The following is a 15757-nucleotide window of genomic DNA, read 5'->3' as shown; positions in this document are numbered from 1 at the left end:
GCGGAGAGGCCTGATAGCCGAGCAGGCGTGGTGGACCAGCGCGGTCCTGGCGAGCTCTGCGTGTTGCGCGGTGTCGTCGGTGCGGCCGTGCGGGGATGTAGTGCACGCGGAGTGCAAAGTGACGGAAGGTGGAGAAAGAGGAGGTGGTGGTGGTGGCGGCGGTGGCGGCGACGGCGGCGGCGACGGTGGTGGTGGAGGAGGAGGAGAACTGGGGCGCTTCCTGTGTCGGTATCGGTGCTGGTCTAAAAAAGCTCCGCAGGTAGAATCGCGTGATCGAATGTCTTTTCGGTGCGACGAAAATGGTGAAGTGTGGGAGAGAGTGGGCTTCGAGTGAAGGCTTTGATACCTCGAATCATGACAGAGGCGTCGGACGAGTAAGTATATGTGTGGGCGAGCTGCTTTTCATTCTCGCGCCGCATCCCTTTTCTCGAGACCGTTCCATTCTCGCGGAATACACCCGTGACGTCTCTCGTTCTTGTCATTGCGTTATTGTTGTCGTCGCGCCTACGTATCTGCCAGTTGCGTCGAATACGCGTTATTCGGCCGCGCTTTTATCTGATCTACATGACTTTGTTCCCCCTCCTTCTCCCCGTCGTGAATTCATCTCTCAGTTCCCTCCTTCTCTCTCTCGCTCTCTCTTTTCACGTTCTGCCTTTCGTGGATCTAGCTTGCATAATTGCAACAACGCGAACAAGTTTCTTAACGAGCTTTCTTCGCTGCGCCTGGAAATGAGCCGAAAAACTCGCGGACGCATTTACGATTTTATTCAGTGGTACAACGCTCGCCGTTTCCACTCCTTTCTTCTATTTGTCCCATTGTCAATTTTCTCTCTTTCTTTCCCCTCCCTCTCTTGTGCCTCTTTCTCTGCCTCCCTGGTGTGCCTGTACATGCACCATTCCTTCCCTCTCCTCGCCCAATCCTCTAATAGTGTGTTCGTCATCCAGTGTTCATGTATGGATGCTCGTTCATTCATTGAATCGATGTCAGCGTGTGTAACATCTAGCTAAATGGACGCGCTCGCACGTTCGCGCAGAACACGGCAGTCATAATTTTCAATGAAAGTTTAAATTCGTTTATCCGTCGTTTGATATTTTTTATAGAAACTACTAAAAATTGGACGGTCTGCGATGCAAAAACACGAAAATCATCTGAAAAAATATCTAATGTAGACGCATGTGATGCTGATGCTTGTACATCAAACTTTTTTATCAATTTATTCATACATGCCTCCAAAGCCTCCAAAGTAAAATATAAAATATATCTTCCATGTAAACATGCATTAAAAATTGATTGTCCCAAATTAATTAGTTAACGTCAATCATTGTGTGATCGACACTTTCTACGTAATATAATAACAATTTTTATATTGTTTGTAGTTGTTGTTGTAGCAATCTGGTGAGAGTCCGCGCTCAGGTAATGACGAGAGATGACAGTTCGGGTGGTTGGGTTCCTTTGAGCGGCGGCGGCTTGGCAAATGTCTCAGTCAGGCGCAGAGTTACCTCATCGGGAATACATCAGACAAACAATGCCAATGGAACTGGTATCTCTGCGCATTCTACAGCTGTTGCTCCTCAAAACCATGGATCCTCTAGTATCTCCCCACCTGGCGCGAATAAAAGGAAATACGAGTACCTTATATACGGCAAACGCATTACGGATCAGTCGGTAGGTTTCACGGGCCTTGCTAATGCTTTGCTACAACTTATCTCAACAAAATATTTCAACATTGTGCATTTAATATAATTATAATAGTTTACAGTATGTATGTTTATAATTTATGCAACGTTAAATGCTTTCATTGCAGATTGTTCTCAGTTGTACAATTAAAAAGGATTTCGAATATAATAAAGTAATGCCAACCTTCCATCACTGGCGAACGGGGGAGAAGAAGTTTGGCTTAACATTTCAAACGGCTGCCGATGCAAGAGCATTCGACAAAGGTGTTCGAACGGCAGTCGAGGAATTATTAGAAGGTATTTTCACATTTTTTTTTATACTAAAACCAATTTTAATAAATTAATAATTGTTTAGACTATGATCTTACATTTATGATGCTAGATTTTCGGACTATTATATAGCGTCAATGATTTAATTTGCAATTATATTTTCTTGTTTCGTTTGGAACTTTGTTTCTTCCGTTTTAAAGCACAAGCCTTAACTAAAATATATACAAACGTATCAGCGTATTGCCACATTTTTATACGTCATAAAAATTGTATTCGCTCTATGATAAACATAAGATTGACTCCAAATATCCTATTAATTTATTCACGCACATTTATTCGTCACATTTTGCTGCGACTTGTTACGGATTATGCAAATGGTAAGCCTCATAGTAGTTTTAAACCCGTTTCGTCGTCCTGCTACTTATGTCTTCTCACTCGGCTCGTACTTTGAAACTTTGTAACAGGTCTGTCCGACTTGACAACCGCCAATACTTCAGATACCGGCGACGAGGATGTTTTTATGGTAAGGAACCTTATAGTAATCACAGGAGAAACTCGCGACAAACCGGAAGCTGGAGGCAATTCTGATCTCGAAAAAATCATTTTGCATTTATTTTGCAGACGTTGAATTTGCCGTTGGAACCACCCGAGCTACGTCCGTCTTCAGACACGCCTCACGGGATAGTTCGAGTACCGAATTACTCTCAGTATACGGAGCTTACCGATCCGCACCGATCTATCCACTACATCGGCGGCTCCCCCGTTAAAAGCCCGCCGACGCAATACTCCCTGACATCCGCCGCGGATATCGGATCGGACAATTACCCCTACGTGCAGCTCACGACGCTTAATCATGAATATCTGTATCCAATCATCGACGATCAGAAGAGCGAACGATTGGACGGGCACAACACCTCCAACAGTGGCAGCTCCCTGAAGAAGCCGGATATCATAATATCGCAGCCCTCGAAAAACACCGGCAAGCGCAACGTGCACCTGCGCTGCAAGCACTGTCAGGAGCTCTACTCCGAGCAGCATAATCCTAAGGGCTCCTGCGAGTACGCCCCGGACCCGATCAGGCGCGGGATCGCGACGGTCTCCTGTTTATCGTGTGCCCAATGTATGTTGTATCACTGCATGAGCGACGCCGAAGGTGATTTTGCACAAAACCCTTGTAGGTGAGTTCTCCGAATAGCTTCTTTCCTTCATCAAGGGATCGCATTAAAATTCAACTTACCAATTGAAAATTCCGCAGTTGTAGTACGGAGGAGGGATGCGGGCGCAGGTGGTTCGGTTTGGCTCTGCTGTCGCTGATCGTTCCCTGCCTGTGGATCTATCCTCCGCTGAAGGCTGTACACTGGTGCGGGATGTCCTGTGGGATATGCGGCGGACGTCACCATCCCATGGAATAACTAGAGGAACCCTTTGGTGCCTCTGCTCCGTACTCGATTGGATTAGACGATTTCTCGGCGCCCCGCAACGCGGTCGCCAATGTGTACGAGTGTCACGATCTGAGTATGGGTCGCTGCCAGAGGTATCAAAGGGGTAGACAGCTTCCGGTACATGCACTTATCCATCAGCGTCATCTCTGAGGGCCGGAGGAGAACTCGATTCTAGCACAAGGTGTCGCGAAATGCGTAGAGGCACGATGCATATTCCGTACATTTTGTATTACCTTATTAGCGAGCCGCATAATTAGTCTTCTCTGTACATTAAACGGGGGTGGAAGTCAAATAGTATTTACAATCCGAACGATCGATCTGGTGGCGAGCAGCGAGTGGACTCGGACCGATTACTTGTGATACACGCGTGGCGGTGCACATTGTGAGAGTGTAGCTTCTGTGAGTCGACACGAGAAAGAGATGCTTCCGTTCTCTCTCAGTCTGACAGAGTGATTTCCGCCTAGTGACGACTAACGGAGAGAGAGAGAGAGAAAACGGATAAGGTAACTTCTGCTGGGATTATCTGTAAGAGGATATATCCTCATTGTTAGATCTGATTCGGTCGCGCACGCGCGACTATTTAAATCATCAGCCGCATCAGCGACAGAGTTTTCGTTCGTCCATCTTCATTCCCCGTATTGTGCTATGAAATTGGAAAATGGTAAACGCGCGAGAAATTAATTTCCTAAGTTAATTTTATTACAGCTGATAAATTGACTTAATAAGTTAATTTTATTATCGTTCCATGGATTTTCCGTCTTTTTTTCCCCAGATAACAAAATGATTTCTTGAAACTAGATATCGCACTAATCGTTCGTTACGAATTTGATCAGCAGAAATTTTCTGGCAAAATTGAAAACCAAGTGCTATAATATCTTTCGTGTTCAATAATCTTGGCAGAATCTTGACAGAGATCTGATAAGGTTTATTGAATCTTGTATTTACAATGTATGGATATATAAATATAAATATTTATATTTATTTATATTTATACTTATACCTGTTATACGAAAGATCATACAAATCACATTACGTTTTAGCGTACTCTGCATTTTTGTTAAATAAAACCCTACTCCGAATTCATCAGAGAATCTCACTACGTTTAAATTACAAATTAAAAAATACATATTTTGTTATTTTCACTATTTTGTGAGTTGTGACATATATAAAATTGATGTAGCATGTTCATTTGGCAAAATTCTTAAGATGCTTCATTTTTTTCTAAAATTACAGTTTGATCAATTTCACTTTATTAAAAAGATACATGACAGATGAGATAAAAATGGACTTCTCAATTATTAATTAGTTAGATAATTGCTTTATTACAATTTACGTTTTTCTAGTCCACTTAATTCTCTTCTTTAATGAGTTTATAGATTTTTATTAATTTATAGGTTATTATACATGTGACAGTATCTAATACCAATATCTAATTATATCAATATCAATCTCAATATTATTTTTTTATATTTGTGAACTCCTATGTTCCATAATATAAAAATTTTTATCGTTGATCTAGAGAGAATCAAATTATTTTACTCGTCTACCAAACTAATCCACAATAAACATATGTAGACAATATTTATTTATATTGAGACTGTGCGGAAAATTGAATCGAGGTCTTTGTTAAATTAAGCATTTCTAAATATCACAAATCAGTTAATTATTTTCTATTCTTATTTACCTGAAATTTCGAAAAAAATTGTAAGAGGATATTTTCTTCACTCAAAATTGGAAAGCTTATTTCCAAACTGTCTTGTGCAAGTTTATTTTTTAAATTATTTATTTCTTACAAAATATCTGAAACGGTTTGGAAGTGAACTTTTCAATTAAGATATTAACGTATGTACAACATACAGTATACACGCAGTATAAATGATACATATTAATATGAATTTTAGCGTATTTCATATCTGGCATTTAGTTACGTCATAAAATGATCCTAAATATCATCTTTCTGTTTTAAGATAAATATTATGACTCTTTTTTTTTTTTTATTTTCATATTCGCTTTTTACTTGTATGCGGTTATAAGTTATATACCAGAGTAGTGTAATATTTTTATTTTTACGTGCTATGTTTACATACTAGTTAACAATATTGAAACCTTGTAAATATCGATACCGGTGATGAACGGTTATTTGGAATTTCATAAAGTATCGTTACATGGAAGTTCATTCTCATGATATTTGCCTTTACTTTTTACTGACATGTGTTTAACGTTAAAGAGATTTATTTATATAATGGACTAACGTATCTACATCGTGCTTTACATTATAGATATATACGAAGTGTTATTAAAATGCCTTGACTGGAAGAGACATTTGTACATTTGCAGGCGTGTTCATCAAAAAGTACATCTACGAGATTTAGCCAAGAATTTTAGTAACACCCAGTATATAGACGTCATACGTAAAAATGACGCAAGCTAATTCTTCGAAAGCTATTAAAAGAGAGTAACAGCAAACGTTTTCTTTTTTTAATATTTTACATACGTAATCTTAACGTAAATATTTATTCCCCGAATCTCATCTTTGCGAAAAATTTCAGAAGTTTCATTGCATAAACAATCTCGTATTATAAGTGTGCTCTTCTTCGAATATTACAACAGGAAACTTTGTTAATATTGTAGATATCACAGATTGTTTACTGCCATAAAAATAATACTTAATTTTTGTATGAATTGTGCACGTATCATCGCTAATTTTAAGCATTGAGCTGATACATTTGTAATGTAGGAATGACCTGTATAATATTTAATTAATGGTAGAAAATATTTTTTTATATGTAAGTACAAAGCTAATTTCTCGACAAGTGTGTTGTGAAGAGGCATACCAAATGAAAAGAAATTGCACGTGTGATAATTCCCACAGGTGTAACGCGTAGATATAGGTGAGAACGTACGAACTTTTATTTAAATTGCTTTAATAACGAAGCAAATGTGATACGCATAATTGAACCGAAAAGTCTACAACGTGTCTGTAAAAAGATTAGAATAATTTATAATAAGATAGAAATATAAATAACAAAGTCTGTATGATAGTATTGATGATGTTAGTCGATAACGATGGCCAAAAGATGAATGGGAGTACATAAGTGTGAAAAGAAGAAGCTGCCGTGTAGAGAAAGTGAAAGAAGAAGGAAAGATAATGGTGTTAGCAAGAGAAAAGAGAGAGCCGAAAGAGGAATAGAAAAAGAAGAACAAGATGACAAGTGAGGAGAGAAGGAGAAAAAAAATGAAAAAGAGTGATGGTGAGGAGAAAATGTAGAAAAGGAGCAAACGATATTTTGTGTGTATGTTATTTACGTGTGCGCATGTGTGAAAGGAAACAAGTAGAAAAAGTATAATTAGGAATGCAAATCCATGCAAATGCAAGATATCCCGTTCCTTTTTTGTCGAGGGGTAATAACAAAGCTCCTGATATTGAATTTCGAGAAAAGGATCGTGATATCCTCACACAATCGAAGCATCAACAATATTTAAGTTACTAAATTGTTGTTAAACAAACCTATCTTTATTATCGAAATTAAAAAAAATTTTTTAAACAATTAAGCTGAAAAGTTACTTCTCCCGGGATATCCTGTGTGCATATTAAGCAACAAGCTTGCATTCATGAGTAACCGAAAAATAAGTTTGAAAGTTCTCGAACCGAGATGTTTACGGTGCCTGTCTGGAATATAACATTTTTAATATTTGTGGCAGCACAGACTTGGGGGGGGAAAAAAAACTAACTGGATATTTTCCACTAATCATGCAAATACCGCAAATTTAAGGAATCAGGTTTTTAATTCGCAAACCCATTATATCATAAATGTGTTTAATTCTTGTGTGATTGTAATTTAAAAAAAAAGGAGAACATATGTACCATAACCCAAATGTGTATGAGAAATAAATATATTGTATTATAAAGGAACGTTACATATAAATAAACTGCATTCTTTATTTTTAGGTTCTTCATGCTCATCTATTTTACAATAACAAAATAGAGTAAGGAGATATATCGTACAATGGCGGCATTGCCGATGTAACAGTATTTATTATAAGACGTACAAAAAATATTGTCAATTATAAATATTTACATTTTCAGCTAATTTCGATAAAGGAAAAGGAGAATATTCTAGTGCGCAGTTGGAGTATGTCCATCCACATAGAAATTTCTAGTTGCCTTTGGTAATTCTAGCACTATGCCATCTAATTCTTTCGTCAAAATTATTTGGCAACCTGAAAAGGGAATTTGTTTGCATACATTAAATTATGTGCATCAAGATGCCATGACACGGCGGATGAAGATCAACATTGAGGAGAATATCGCTTTACCTAGCCTAGAATTCTCCTTCAAGAAAGGTGCTAGATCCAAGAGATCCTCCTCCTTCTCCTCAGAAACTGGAAGTTTGTCCATGTAATCATGATGTACGTACACGTGACAGGTCGTACATGCTAGGGAGGCTTCGCACGCTCCTTCCATTTCAATCCCATATCTATGGGCCAAATAGAGTACATTATCTCCCACTTTCCCTTTTACAGCAATCTTCTCGCCTTTTTTGTCGATAAAAGTAATGTTGACTCTGGAAAGACGATCGATAAGGTAACTCCTGCTGATCGACACTGGAGCGCTATGCGTTGACTTCAAAGTTTCAATGTGCAGCAATTTTATTGTACAAGATATCAAAATATTTATCCACTTTTCTAGTAAATTCTAGGAGATGCAAGCACATGTTTGTTTTACCTACACATCAGCCTCTGTCTTGGGGTCCTGCATTTCGTACTCGCCATGGGACACACCTGTAAAAATATTTAAATTTTACGGTTAATTGTTTGAATATTTAAAACTTTTGCGGTATAATTCTATTTTTTTTTAATTGAGATTTCTGCTTGCTGTTTTTATCGAAAAGGACAAGAGACAATAGCCACATTCAATTGTCATTAGTCGCTTATTACGCAAAATAAATAAATTATCAAGACTTAATATCAATCGCAAAATTAATACGCAGCGGCGTGCTTACATTTTGATGTATGAATCCTGTGATTAGGCGCTCGAAGTAAATAATCGATGGGCACGCAGTGTCTCCTCACATAGGGTGTTAACGATCGCAATATAAACGTCATATTCAATATGATTATTCGGTATTTTACAGTTCTATAACATTTGTATTGAGTCCTACAATTATGCAACACGGTGCAAATCTATTAAATATAAAAAATACACGAGATACAATAACCTCTTCTCTCCTAACCTAACCACATCGGCGTAATCGAGGGAACAAAACTTCCGCACACTTCCGCATAGTTTGCGAGAGGAGTAGCAGATGTCGCGATTTACCTGCATTTGCTCCTACATTCACTTTGGTCTTTTATAGTTTTTTAAATGGAGATTTAAATGTAGTTTTTCAAAACGGTATGAAATGATGAAGAAGTTGTTAATTAAAGTACCCAAAGTGCACGTGAGAGGTTACAACGTCCTCTAGACGATGGTGCGACGGTGTCAATTGACAATCGATCACTCACCTTGTGATTTATCTAATTGAAAAGTAACCTTACTTCAGATAAATTTCTTAAGTGCATTACAAAAATGCATTTAACAGTTTGTGCCATGGTGCTGGCTTCTCTCTCAGTCTTGTGTCACGCGTGGGAGGTATGTGTATCATATAGCTCCAACAGATCCGTTTTTTTTTCTTTCCTGTCACTCGTGAATTTTGCAGGTACCGGAGAACTTTGCGAAAACGGAGCACTCCAACAATTGGGCGGTTCTGGTCGACACGTCGCGCTTCTGGTTCAACTACCGGCATGTTGCGAACGTTCTGTCGATTTACCGTAGCGTCAAGCGCCTGGGAATACCAGACTCGCAGATCATCCTGATGATAGCCGACGATATGGCGTGCAATCCGAGGAATCCCAGGCCGGCCACCGTTTTCAACAACATCAAGCAGCACATCAACGTTTACGGCGACGACGTGGAGGTTGACTACAGGGGTTACGAAGTGACTGTGGAGAACTTTGTGAGGCTGCTGACCGGTCGTCTGGCACAGGAGACGCCGAGGTCGAAGAAACTGTTGACCGATGAGGGCTCGAACATCTTGATATACCTGACTGGGCACGGCGGTAATGGATTCTTAAAGTTCCAAGATTCCGAGGAGATCACCAGTCAAGAGCTGGGAGACGCGTTGGAACAGATGTGGCAGAAGCGCAGGTATCACGAGATCTTGTTCGTGGTTGACACCTGCCAAGCGAGCTCCATGTACGAGAAGTTTTACTCCCCGAACATACTAGCTGTTGCTTCTAGTCTAGTAGGGGAAGATTCTCTGTCCGTAAGTAAAAGATCGTTTACTAATCATGCAATTTTGCGTCGAGATATATAATATCCATTTTAACTGATTCGTCAAACTTGTAGCATCATGTGGATCCAGCCATAGGCGTCTACATTATAGATCGGTACACTTATTACGCACTAAATTTCTTGGAAAAAGTGGAACCGTCTAGTACTAAAACGCTGGGCGAATTTGTAAGTCTTAAACCTTTTGAAGTTTTTGTTAGAATCTTTCTGATTTGTTTCTTTTTTTTCTCTAAAACCGCGAATTCTTTCAGTTGAAAGTATGTCCGAAGGACTACTGTCTATCTACAGTGGGCGTAAGAAGAGATTTGTTTAGAAGAGACCCGGATAAAGTGCCGGTGACAGATTTCTTTGGTTCGCTCAGGCCAGTGGAACTCACCACAAGTGTAATTAATGTTCTGCCTATTAGTTTCGGTCCTATAGAGATTCAGGAACCGGAAAGAAAATATAGTTACGTCGCTCAGTTTCCCAATATATCCCGTTATACATGATAAGAATAAATAGAAATTTTTATGTTATTCGGAATGTGTACATATGTCTATACATACATCTCTCTTCTTAAATTGATAAATTTTTAACATCTACACATTTAGTTGATAAATATTAATTACATATTTATTTTTTAATAGAGTATAAAGAATAAATTTCTATCTTCTAAAGTTCTTGATAACAAAGCCATTTAATTTTAATACTGTGTTTTTGTTACAGAATAATTCATAGCTACGCGATATCTAAATTTTTATCGCAATCTCTCCTTATTAATTCTATCTTTTCCACTAAAACATTTATTCGTACGCGTCTGGATCAATATTTAAAATTTCAGTCACACGTAATCATACGTAAAAGCGATGATTACGTGTGATTGGAAAACCCGTAAATATCTTCGCCTTGAACTAGCTCACTAAAATGAATAATAAAATAATAAAAATCATAGAATTATCACTCATGTGCTATCATCAAACCGGCGGTCGCTTAAAAATGGGGAAATGCGACTTGTCTAGCCAGGGCGCAATACGTAAAGTAAACAATTCTGTGTATCACGCCGCGAATGACGTAACGTGTCACGTATATCAATTTAATAGAAGATGAGATATTTCTTTTAGTATTTCTTTTTCGTTGCATCGAGATGACGATTATGTATCTGCATATAAATAAGCCTTCCTAGATAAAAGCATTAGTTGATCGAACGTTACAGTGTTGCACGTTACTTAAACTTCTCAGCGTAGATTCTTCCCAAAGATCTATCTACATTTCTACATGTGATTCGTATTATATTATATTATCATATGTGATATACAGATTATTACACACGCGCAGAGAAATATTTTCTACATTTTTATAAAAATTTTAAAAGTAAGTATACATTTTTTCACATAGAAAGCGCAATATATCTGTTCAATATAATAATTAATAAATACTATAAAATTTATATTAATCAATAAATAATTCTAAACATTGTAAAACAATTTATATCTTCTGACAAATGTATTGTAGATGCGGCGCACATTTTATTGCACCCTGTGGCTCCTAGTGTTCGTAGTTGCACATACGTATGCAATGCCTCAAAGATTCATAGAAGTGCACGAGCTGAATTCTAAGGAATCGCCAGTCGACCAGTTGGCTCCGATGGATCCAGCTTTACACGCTTTCCCAACGACCCCGACAGTGCCTCTCTTACCGAATTGCATGACGAGAGGCTACTTTAGAGACCCATTTAATTGCGGCAAGTTTTATTTCTGCGAGCACGATCACGCGGTACCGATAGCGTATTATTGCGAGCCCGGTTTAATATTTAACTCGATTACAGACTCGTGCGATCTGCCGCAATACGTGCAATGTTAATTAACAAACTTAATATGTACACTAAAATAATTAAAAAGACAGTTTTCGAAATTTTCTATCTATTATAAATAAATATTTATTGCCGATGAAGCGAGATGTTTCTTCTAATAAATCAAGGTAGATACTGATTAATTTTATTACTGGCGTTCCATGAAACGCGAGAACGATTTGCGATACAAAGTCTTGTCGCAATAATAATTATCTCGACGTACACATGCAGGGAAGAGTGATTTAATACTACGAAAAATACGGAAACGAGTTTAATGTTCATCAGATAACTAATACAGATTGCGAGAAACTGTTTTTTTTTTTTTTTATATATTACAGAGTACGAACATGTTTTTTTTTATATACCACATAGTATATATATCGATAAAATCTGGTAAAAGTGTTGCTGCATGTAGATGGTACCGTTTTTACTCGTCACTCTTTCATTCGTCCATCATCATTAATTAACATCCGGGAACCTGTGCCGGAAAGTTGCAAGCATTGATTTTGGGATCGAAGGCTAGTCCGGTCGCGCACTGGAATCTCGCTGGTTGATAAACGCCATTGACATTCTGGCAGTAGTAGAACACGCTGCAATCATTCGGGTCACGAACGTATCCCTCCTTCGTGCAGACTCCACTCGGAGGGGCCACTGGGGGTTCCGGGTCCGGTTGCACCGGTTCGTTCGGCTTTTCCTTTGGCTTTTCGTCCTTCTTCGGCGGCTCTGACGGGACCGTTCGTTTCAGTCCCTTGTTGATCGCTTTCAGCAGAGGATATTTCTCGCCGCAGAGTCCGTGGAAGTCGTCAGTCTCGATACTCCAGAGCATCACTCCGCCAAGATTTAGGGAATTGGCGTAGCTGACCTTCTCGCTGATAGAGCTGTAAAATAATTCAAGTAAAAGTAATAAGTTTTTGTCGCCGGGATTAATCTATATAACATATAAAATTCCTATTTCTGTCTGTCGTTGAATTGATCGGGTACTTTCCGACATGCTAGAAACACCAAATTTCGCATGGTGATAGGGGTTCACCCCCAAGTAATGGGAAAATTCTTGAAAGCTTTAATTTCAACAATGATAACGCCTAGCGTAGACAGGCGTTTCCCTAGTTAGCGGTAAAAGCTCTCCTTTAAATTTGACGTTAAAAGGAGCAGAGGCACTTACGTTTCGTCGTCGTAGCCGACCCACTGGTTGTCCTTGTAAGCGTACGGTACACGCTGCTCCTCGTTACGGACGACGGTCCAGCCACCCTGCTTCAGGGACACGCAGATCTCGTTGTAGCCGAGCATACCGGGTTCACGGGTGTACGGTCCAGCGGTGCCGGGTCCGGTGATGGGTGCTCCCAGTCCGTTCTGGCCCTTGTTAGCGAGGGTTAACGCTCTACCGTAGAACGGCACGCCGAGGATCAGCTTCTCGGGCGGGCAGCCGCTGTTCAACCAGAAGCGCACGGCTGCGTCCTGAGCGAGGAGGAAAGCAGAAGGTGTTCATCAGGATACGGATGTTCATTGCGATGGTTTCTGTGATGTTCGGAAGGGAACTTTGTACTCACAACGTTGAGCTTCAGGTCGTTGCCAGTCTCGCCCTGGTGCGCGTAGAGCGGGGCATTGTGACCGGTGACCTTCTCCCAGGCACCGTGGAGATCGTACGTCATGACGTTGACGAAGTGCAGATACTTGGAGACCTGGGCGATGTCGTAGGACAGGGAGGCGGATGTCTCGGCGGCGGCGACCGCGGCGCTGAGGATGAGCCCGTGCTTGTCGAACTCGGCCCTGAGCTCCTTCAGCAGGGCGACGTAGTTCTGCACGTCCTGCGGACGTCCGCCACGCTGGTTCGGGTATTCCCAGTCGACGTCGAAGCCGTCGAAGCCGTACTTCTGCACGAACGCCACGACGTTCTTGACGAACTTGGCGCGAATGGCCGGGTTGCCGACAACGTCGGAGTACCTGGCGGATCCCTCGTTCCAGCCGCCGATCGCGATCAGCGTCTTGGTTTCAGGACTCTGCTCGCGAAGCTTGTTGAACCTGCCGAAGGCATCCTTGCCCCAATTGTCAGGGAGGTCCTGCCACGCGTCCAAGACCTTGACGTCGCCGTCCGTGGTGATGCCGACGAAGGTGTAGATCATGTGGGTGCAGAGATTCGGCTGGATGTAGGAAATGTCGAATTTGCCATCTCCTGGCCGATAGACCGCCCAGCTTCCAAAGTAGCACACGATCTTTTCTAAAAATGAGAAACATCGTTGAGAAAAGTATATTATTTATTGGAATAATGCAGCGGATGTGGCTGAAGAACGTCCGCGGGTTCAACCTGCAGTCGATACTCACTTCCCGAATCAGCAGCCGAAGCCAAAGCAGCCAAGGCTGCGAAAACCAGTATCCAGCGATTCATCTGCAAATTAATCGTCGGAAATTTCATGTGAATTTTTCAACGGAACGACTTTTTGAAAAATTAATTAAGATTAAGAATTAATAATTAAGAATTAAAATAAAAATTAAGAATTAATAGAAAGTATATAACGTCGATCCCCAGGCCGCGTTCAACGCGTTAACAAAAATATAATATACTTGGCCATCCTTACCTCGTAATCAGGACCGATACTTCCGATGGTACTAGCCAACGTGATATCGGAATTCACTCGCACGCACGACGCATATATATACTCCGAGGACCGAAAACATTATGACTTTTGTCTGTTTGATCACGATAATATCGATAATAATATATCAAATACATTTACTCGCGTGCACACCACCGGAGAGCCTCAAGAACACACAGGTGCGACATGTACGTCATTGTTTGAATTTGTTGAACACTTGATTCCACAATTAATGTGCACCAATGTTACTTATTAATTGATCCATCGTCAAGAATCTTATTAGACTAATTATTTCACCAGCGACTTTCCCATATATATATATATATATTAGAAAAACGCAATCGATAAAGGAATTAACAATACTGCGTGTGTACGTGTAATTGCTTCGAGTATTTCCGAAACTACTTATCATCTTATCAGTATATGACTGTAGTGAAATAAAACAGATCATAATCTACTCGTAGTCGAGTGCAGTGTAGTGTATTTTTTTTATTATTACATATTACGGTGAGCGGATGAAGGCGCAAATGGCAAAGATCGCGCCCTTTGATTTGCGATCAGCAGGAATTTGTCAAACGCGGTTTAAACGTACATTGTCCCGATCTCCAAGCAAGGGAGTGGTTTCTCCACTAATTTGCAGTAAAAATGTTTTTTACTACGTATTATTACGTCGTCGTACACGCCTCTTGTCACGCAAATATCCCACAAGTGCGGAAAGTTAATTATCGAAGGTTGCTCGGCAAACTTCCACTCGATTTCGCGTGCGAAACGTTAATTATTATCGAATGTTACTGTGCAAACTTCCACTCGATTTCGCGTGACATCGGGCGGTAATAATGAATTATTCGAACGAATATAAAGATCGTGATACCTGCAACGGTACACGTATATAATCAATGAAACAATGGGAAAAACAATTTCTATACTGATCAGCAGATGTGGCATTTACCACACAGGGCCGAAAAGACAAACAATCCAGCAAGATTAAGGCTTTATAGCTGAAATAATATTAACATTACTTTTGAGCCTTTCAAGCATAACATTAAAAAAGCATTCATTTAATGTTAAGAATTTTTTAATTCATTATTTAAATTAATTATGCGCATTTAACACGTAAAATGCGTATTACAATTAGTGGCTCAGGTCATGGACTCTTGCTTCCAGAAATTCAAGTCGTTGCGTTTCCTATCAAAATTCGCCCTATCCGATATTGTTCTCCGGACGAGAATGCAGGCGACGGAAATTTCGCGGAAATTACAATTACCTTTGATCCCCGATTTCCAGAAATAAAAATCGTTCGTCGATCAGCAGCGGATAATGGTGAAATTGCAAATAATCCGTGTCGCTCGCATTCACATTCGTGTATGGAAGAACGAACTATCGGCGCGAGCTTTATATAGTTGCAGGAGGTCTCGGATCGCAAACAAACAAATTAAGTCGCAAAAATTTCGATAATGCATCGCATACTTCCTTATTATTATGAGCGATAACGGAGACAACGCCCAATTTAGTGAGAAATCCATCTCTTGCGGTGCCGACTGAAGCCGATTGAAGCCAGCGAGCTTGCCCGTTTATTTGGAATGCTTATCCCTTTGACGTGCTTATCGCTTTAATCATCT

General features: G+C 40.0%; 5 protein-coding genes across 8 annotated transcripts; 3 read left to right on the top strand and 2 right to left on the bottom strand.

Moving 5' to 3' along the window:
- Nucleotides 1-202: 202 nt before the first annotated feature.
- On the top strand, nucleotides 203-7115 carry LOC105286643 (sprouty-related, EVH1 domain-containing protein 1). 3 transcript variants are annotated; one of them, XM_011351729.3, is made up of 6 exons: nucleotides 203-374; nucleotides 1377-1665; nucleotides 1805-1973; nucleotides 2444-2469; nucleotides 2568-3124; nucleotides 3202-7115. In XM_011351729.3, the coding sequence occupies exons 1-6, from the start codon at nucleotides 355-357 to the stop codon at nucleotides 3356-3358; spliced, it is 1218 nt and encodes a 405-aa protein (XP_011350031.1). In that variant the 5' UTR covers nucleotides 203-354; the 3' UTR covers nucleotides 3359-7115. The 3 variants fall into 3 exon arrangements, with proteins under 3 accessions (XP_011350031.1, XP_011350029.1, XP_011350030.1); XM_011351727.3 differs by having other exon boundaries at nucleotides 2411-2469; XM_011351728.3 differs by having other exon boundaries at nucleotides 1389-1665; nucleotides 2411-2469; nucleotides 3202-3358.
- A 289-nt stretch (nucleotides 7116-7404) lies between these two features.
- On the bottom strand, nucleotides 7405-8639 carry LOC105286644 (adrenodoxin-like protein, mitochondrial). Its single transcript, XM_011351731.3, has 4 exons — nucleotides 8392-8639; nucleotides 8119-8170; nucleotides 7706-7953; nucleotides 7405-7609 (listed from the first exon to the last, which is right to left on the bottom strand). Exons 1-4 carry the CDS (start codon nucleotides 8492-8494, stop codon nucleotides 7506-7508), a joined length of 507 nt encoding a protein of 168 aa, XP_011350033.1. The 5' UTR covers nucleotides 8495-8639; the 3' UTR covers nucleotides 7405-7505.
- A 94-nt stretch (nucleotides 8640-8733) lies between these two features.
- LOC105286645 (putative GPI-anchor transamidase) lies at nucleotides 8734-10232 on the top strand. Its single transcript, XM_011351732.3, has 4 exons — nucleotides 8734-9020; nucleotides 9088-9693; nucleotides 9777-9887; nucleotides 9971-10232. Exons 1-4 carry the CDS (start codon nucleotides 8958-8960, stop codon nucleotides 10205-10207), a joined length of 1017 nt encoding a protein of 338 aa, XP_011350034.1. The 5' UTR covers nucleotides 8734-8957; the 3' UTR covers nucleotides 10208-10232.
- Nucleotides 10233-10330: 98 nt separating this feature from the next.
- LOC105286646 lies at nucleotides 10331-11648 on the top strand. Its single transcript, XM_011351733.3, has one exon. The coding sequence runs from the start codon at nucleotides 11211-11213 to the stop codon at nucleotides 11556-11558; it is 348 nt and encodes a 115-aa protein (XP_011350035.1). The 5' UTR covers nucleotides 10331-11210; the 3' UTR covers nucleotides 11559-11648.
- Nucleotides 11649-11803: 155 nt separating this feature from the next.
- Nucleotides 11804-15537, bottom strand: LOC105286647 (chitinase-3-like protein 1). 2 transcript variants are annotated; one of them, XM_011351734.3, is made up of 5 exons: nucleotides 15403-15537; nucleotides 13867-13930; nucleotides 13095-13762; nucleotides 12710-13002; nucleotides 11804-12425 (listed from the first exon to the last, which is right to left on the bottom strand). In XM_011351734.3, the coding sequence occupies exons 2-5, from the start codon at nucleotides 13928-13930 to the stop codon at nucleotides 12011-12013; spliced, it is 1440 nt and encodes a 479-aa protein (XP_011350036.1). In that variant the 5' UTR covers nucleotides 15403-15537; the 3' UTR covers nucleotides 11804-12010. The 2 variants fall into 2 exon arrangements, with proteins under 2 accessions (XP_011350036.1, XP_011350037.1); XM_011351735.3 differs by lacking the exon at nucleotides 15403-15537 and adding an exon at nucleotides 14121-15335.
- Nucleotides 15538-15757: the final 220 nt, after the last annotated feature.

The sequence above is a fragment of the Ooceraea biroi genome, chromosome 6 (genome assembly GCF_003672135.1).
Source record: "Ooceraea biroi isolate clonal line C1 chromosome 6, Obir_v5.4, whole genome shotgun sequence".
Classification (NCBI taxonomy): Eukaryota; Metazoa; Arthropoda; class Insecta; order Hymenoptera; family Formicidae; genus Ooceraea; species Ooceraea biroi.
The sequence above is the reverse complement of the archived record's forward strand: the minus strand, read 5'-3'. Positions and strand labels throughout refer to the sequence as shown.

Coding starts and splice junctions, on each gene's coding strand:
- LOC105286643 (XM_011351727.3), top strand. CDS start 355: ATGACAGAGGCGTCGGACGA. Junction 1,666..1,804: donor AACGCATTACGGATCAGTCG/GTAGGTTTCACG, acceptor CTTTCATTGCAG/ATTGTTCTCAGTTGTACAAT. Junction 3,125..3,201: donor TTTGCACAAAACCCTTGTAG/GTGAGTTCTCCG, acceptor AAAATTCCGCAG/TTGTAGTACGGAGGAGGGAT.
- LOC105286644 (XM_011351731.3), bottom strand. CDS start 8,494: ATGACGTTTATATTGCGATCGTTAACACCCTATGTGAGGAGACACTGC. Junction 8,171..8,391: donor CAGGATTCATACATCAAAAT/GTAAGCACGCCG, acceptor ATATTTTTACAG/GTGTGTCCCATGGCGAGTAC. Junction 7,954..8,118: donor CCCAAGACAGAGGCTGATGT/GTAGGTAAAACA, acceptor TCGTCTTTCCAG/AGTCAACATTACTTTTATCG.
- LOC105286645 (XM_011351732.3), top strand. CDS start 8,958: ATGCATTTAACAGTTTGTGCCATGGTGCTGGCTTCTCTCTCAGTCTTG. Junction 9,021..9,087: donor TCTTGTGTCACGCGTGGGAG/GTATGTGTATCA, acceptor TGAATTTTGCAG/GTACCGGAGAACTTTGCGAA. Junction 9,694..9,776: donor TAGGGGAAGATTCTCTGTCC/GTAAGTAAAAGA, acceptor TCAAACTTGTAG/CATCATGTGGATCCAGCCAT.
- LOC105286646 (XM_011351733.3), top strand. CDS start 11,211: ATGCGGCGCACATTTTATTGCACCCTGTGGCTCCTAGTGTTCGTAGTT.
- LOC105286647 (XM_011351734.3), bottom strand. CDS start 13,930: ATGAATCGCTGGATACTGGTTTTCGCAGCCTTGGCTGCTTTGGCTTCG. Junction 13,763..13,866: donor TTCGGCTGCTGATTCGGGAA/GTGAGTATCGAC, acceptor TCTCATTTTTAG/AAAAGATCGTGTGCTACTTT. Junction 12,426..12,709: donor GTCGGCTACGACGACGAAAC/GTAAGTGCCTCT, acceptor ATTATTTTACAG/CTCTATCAGCGAGAAGGTCA.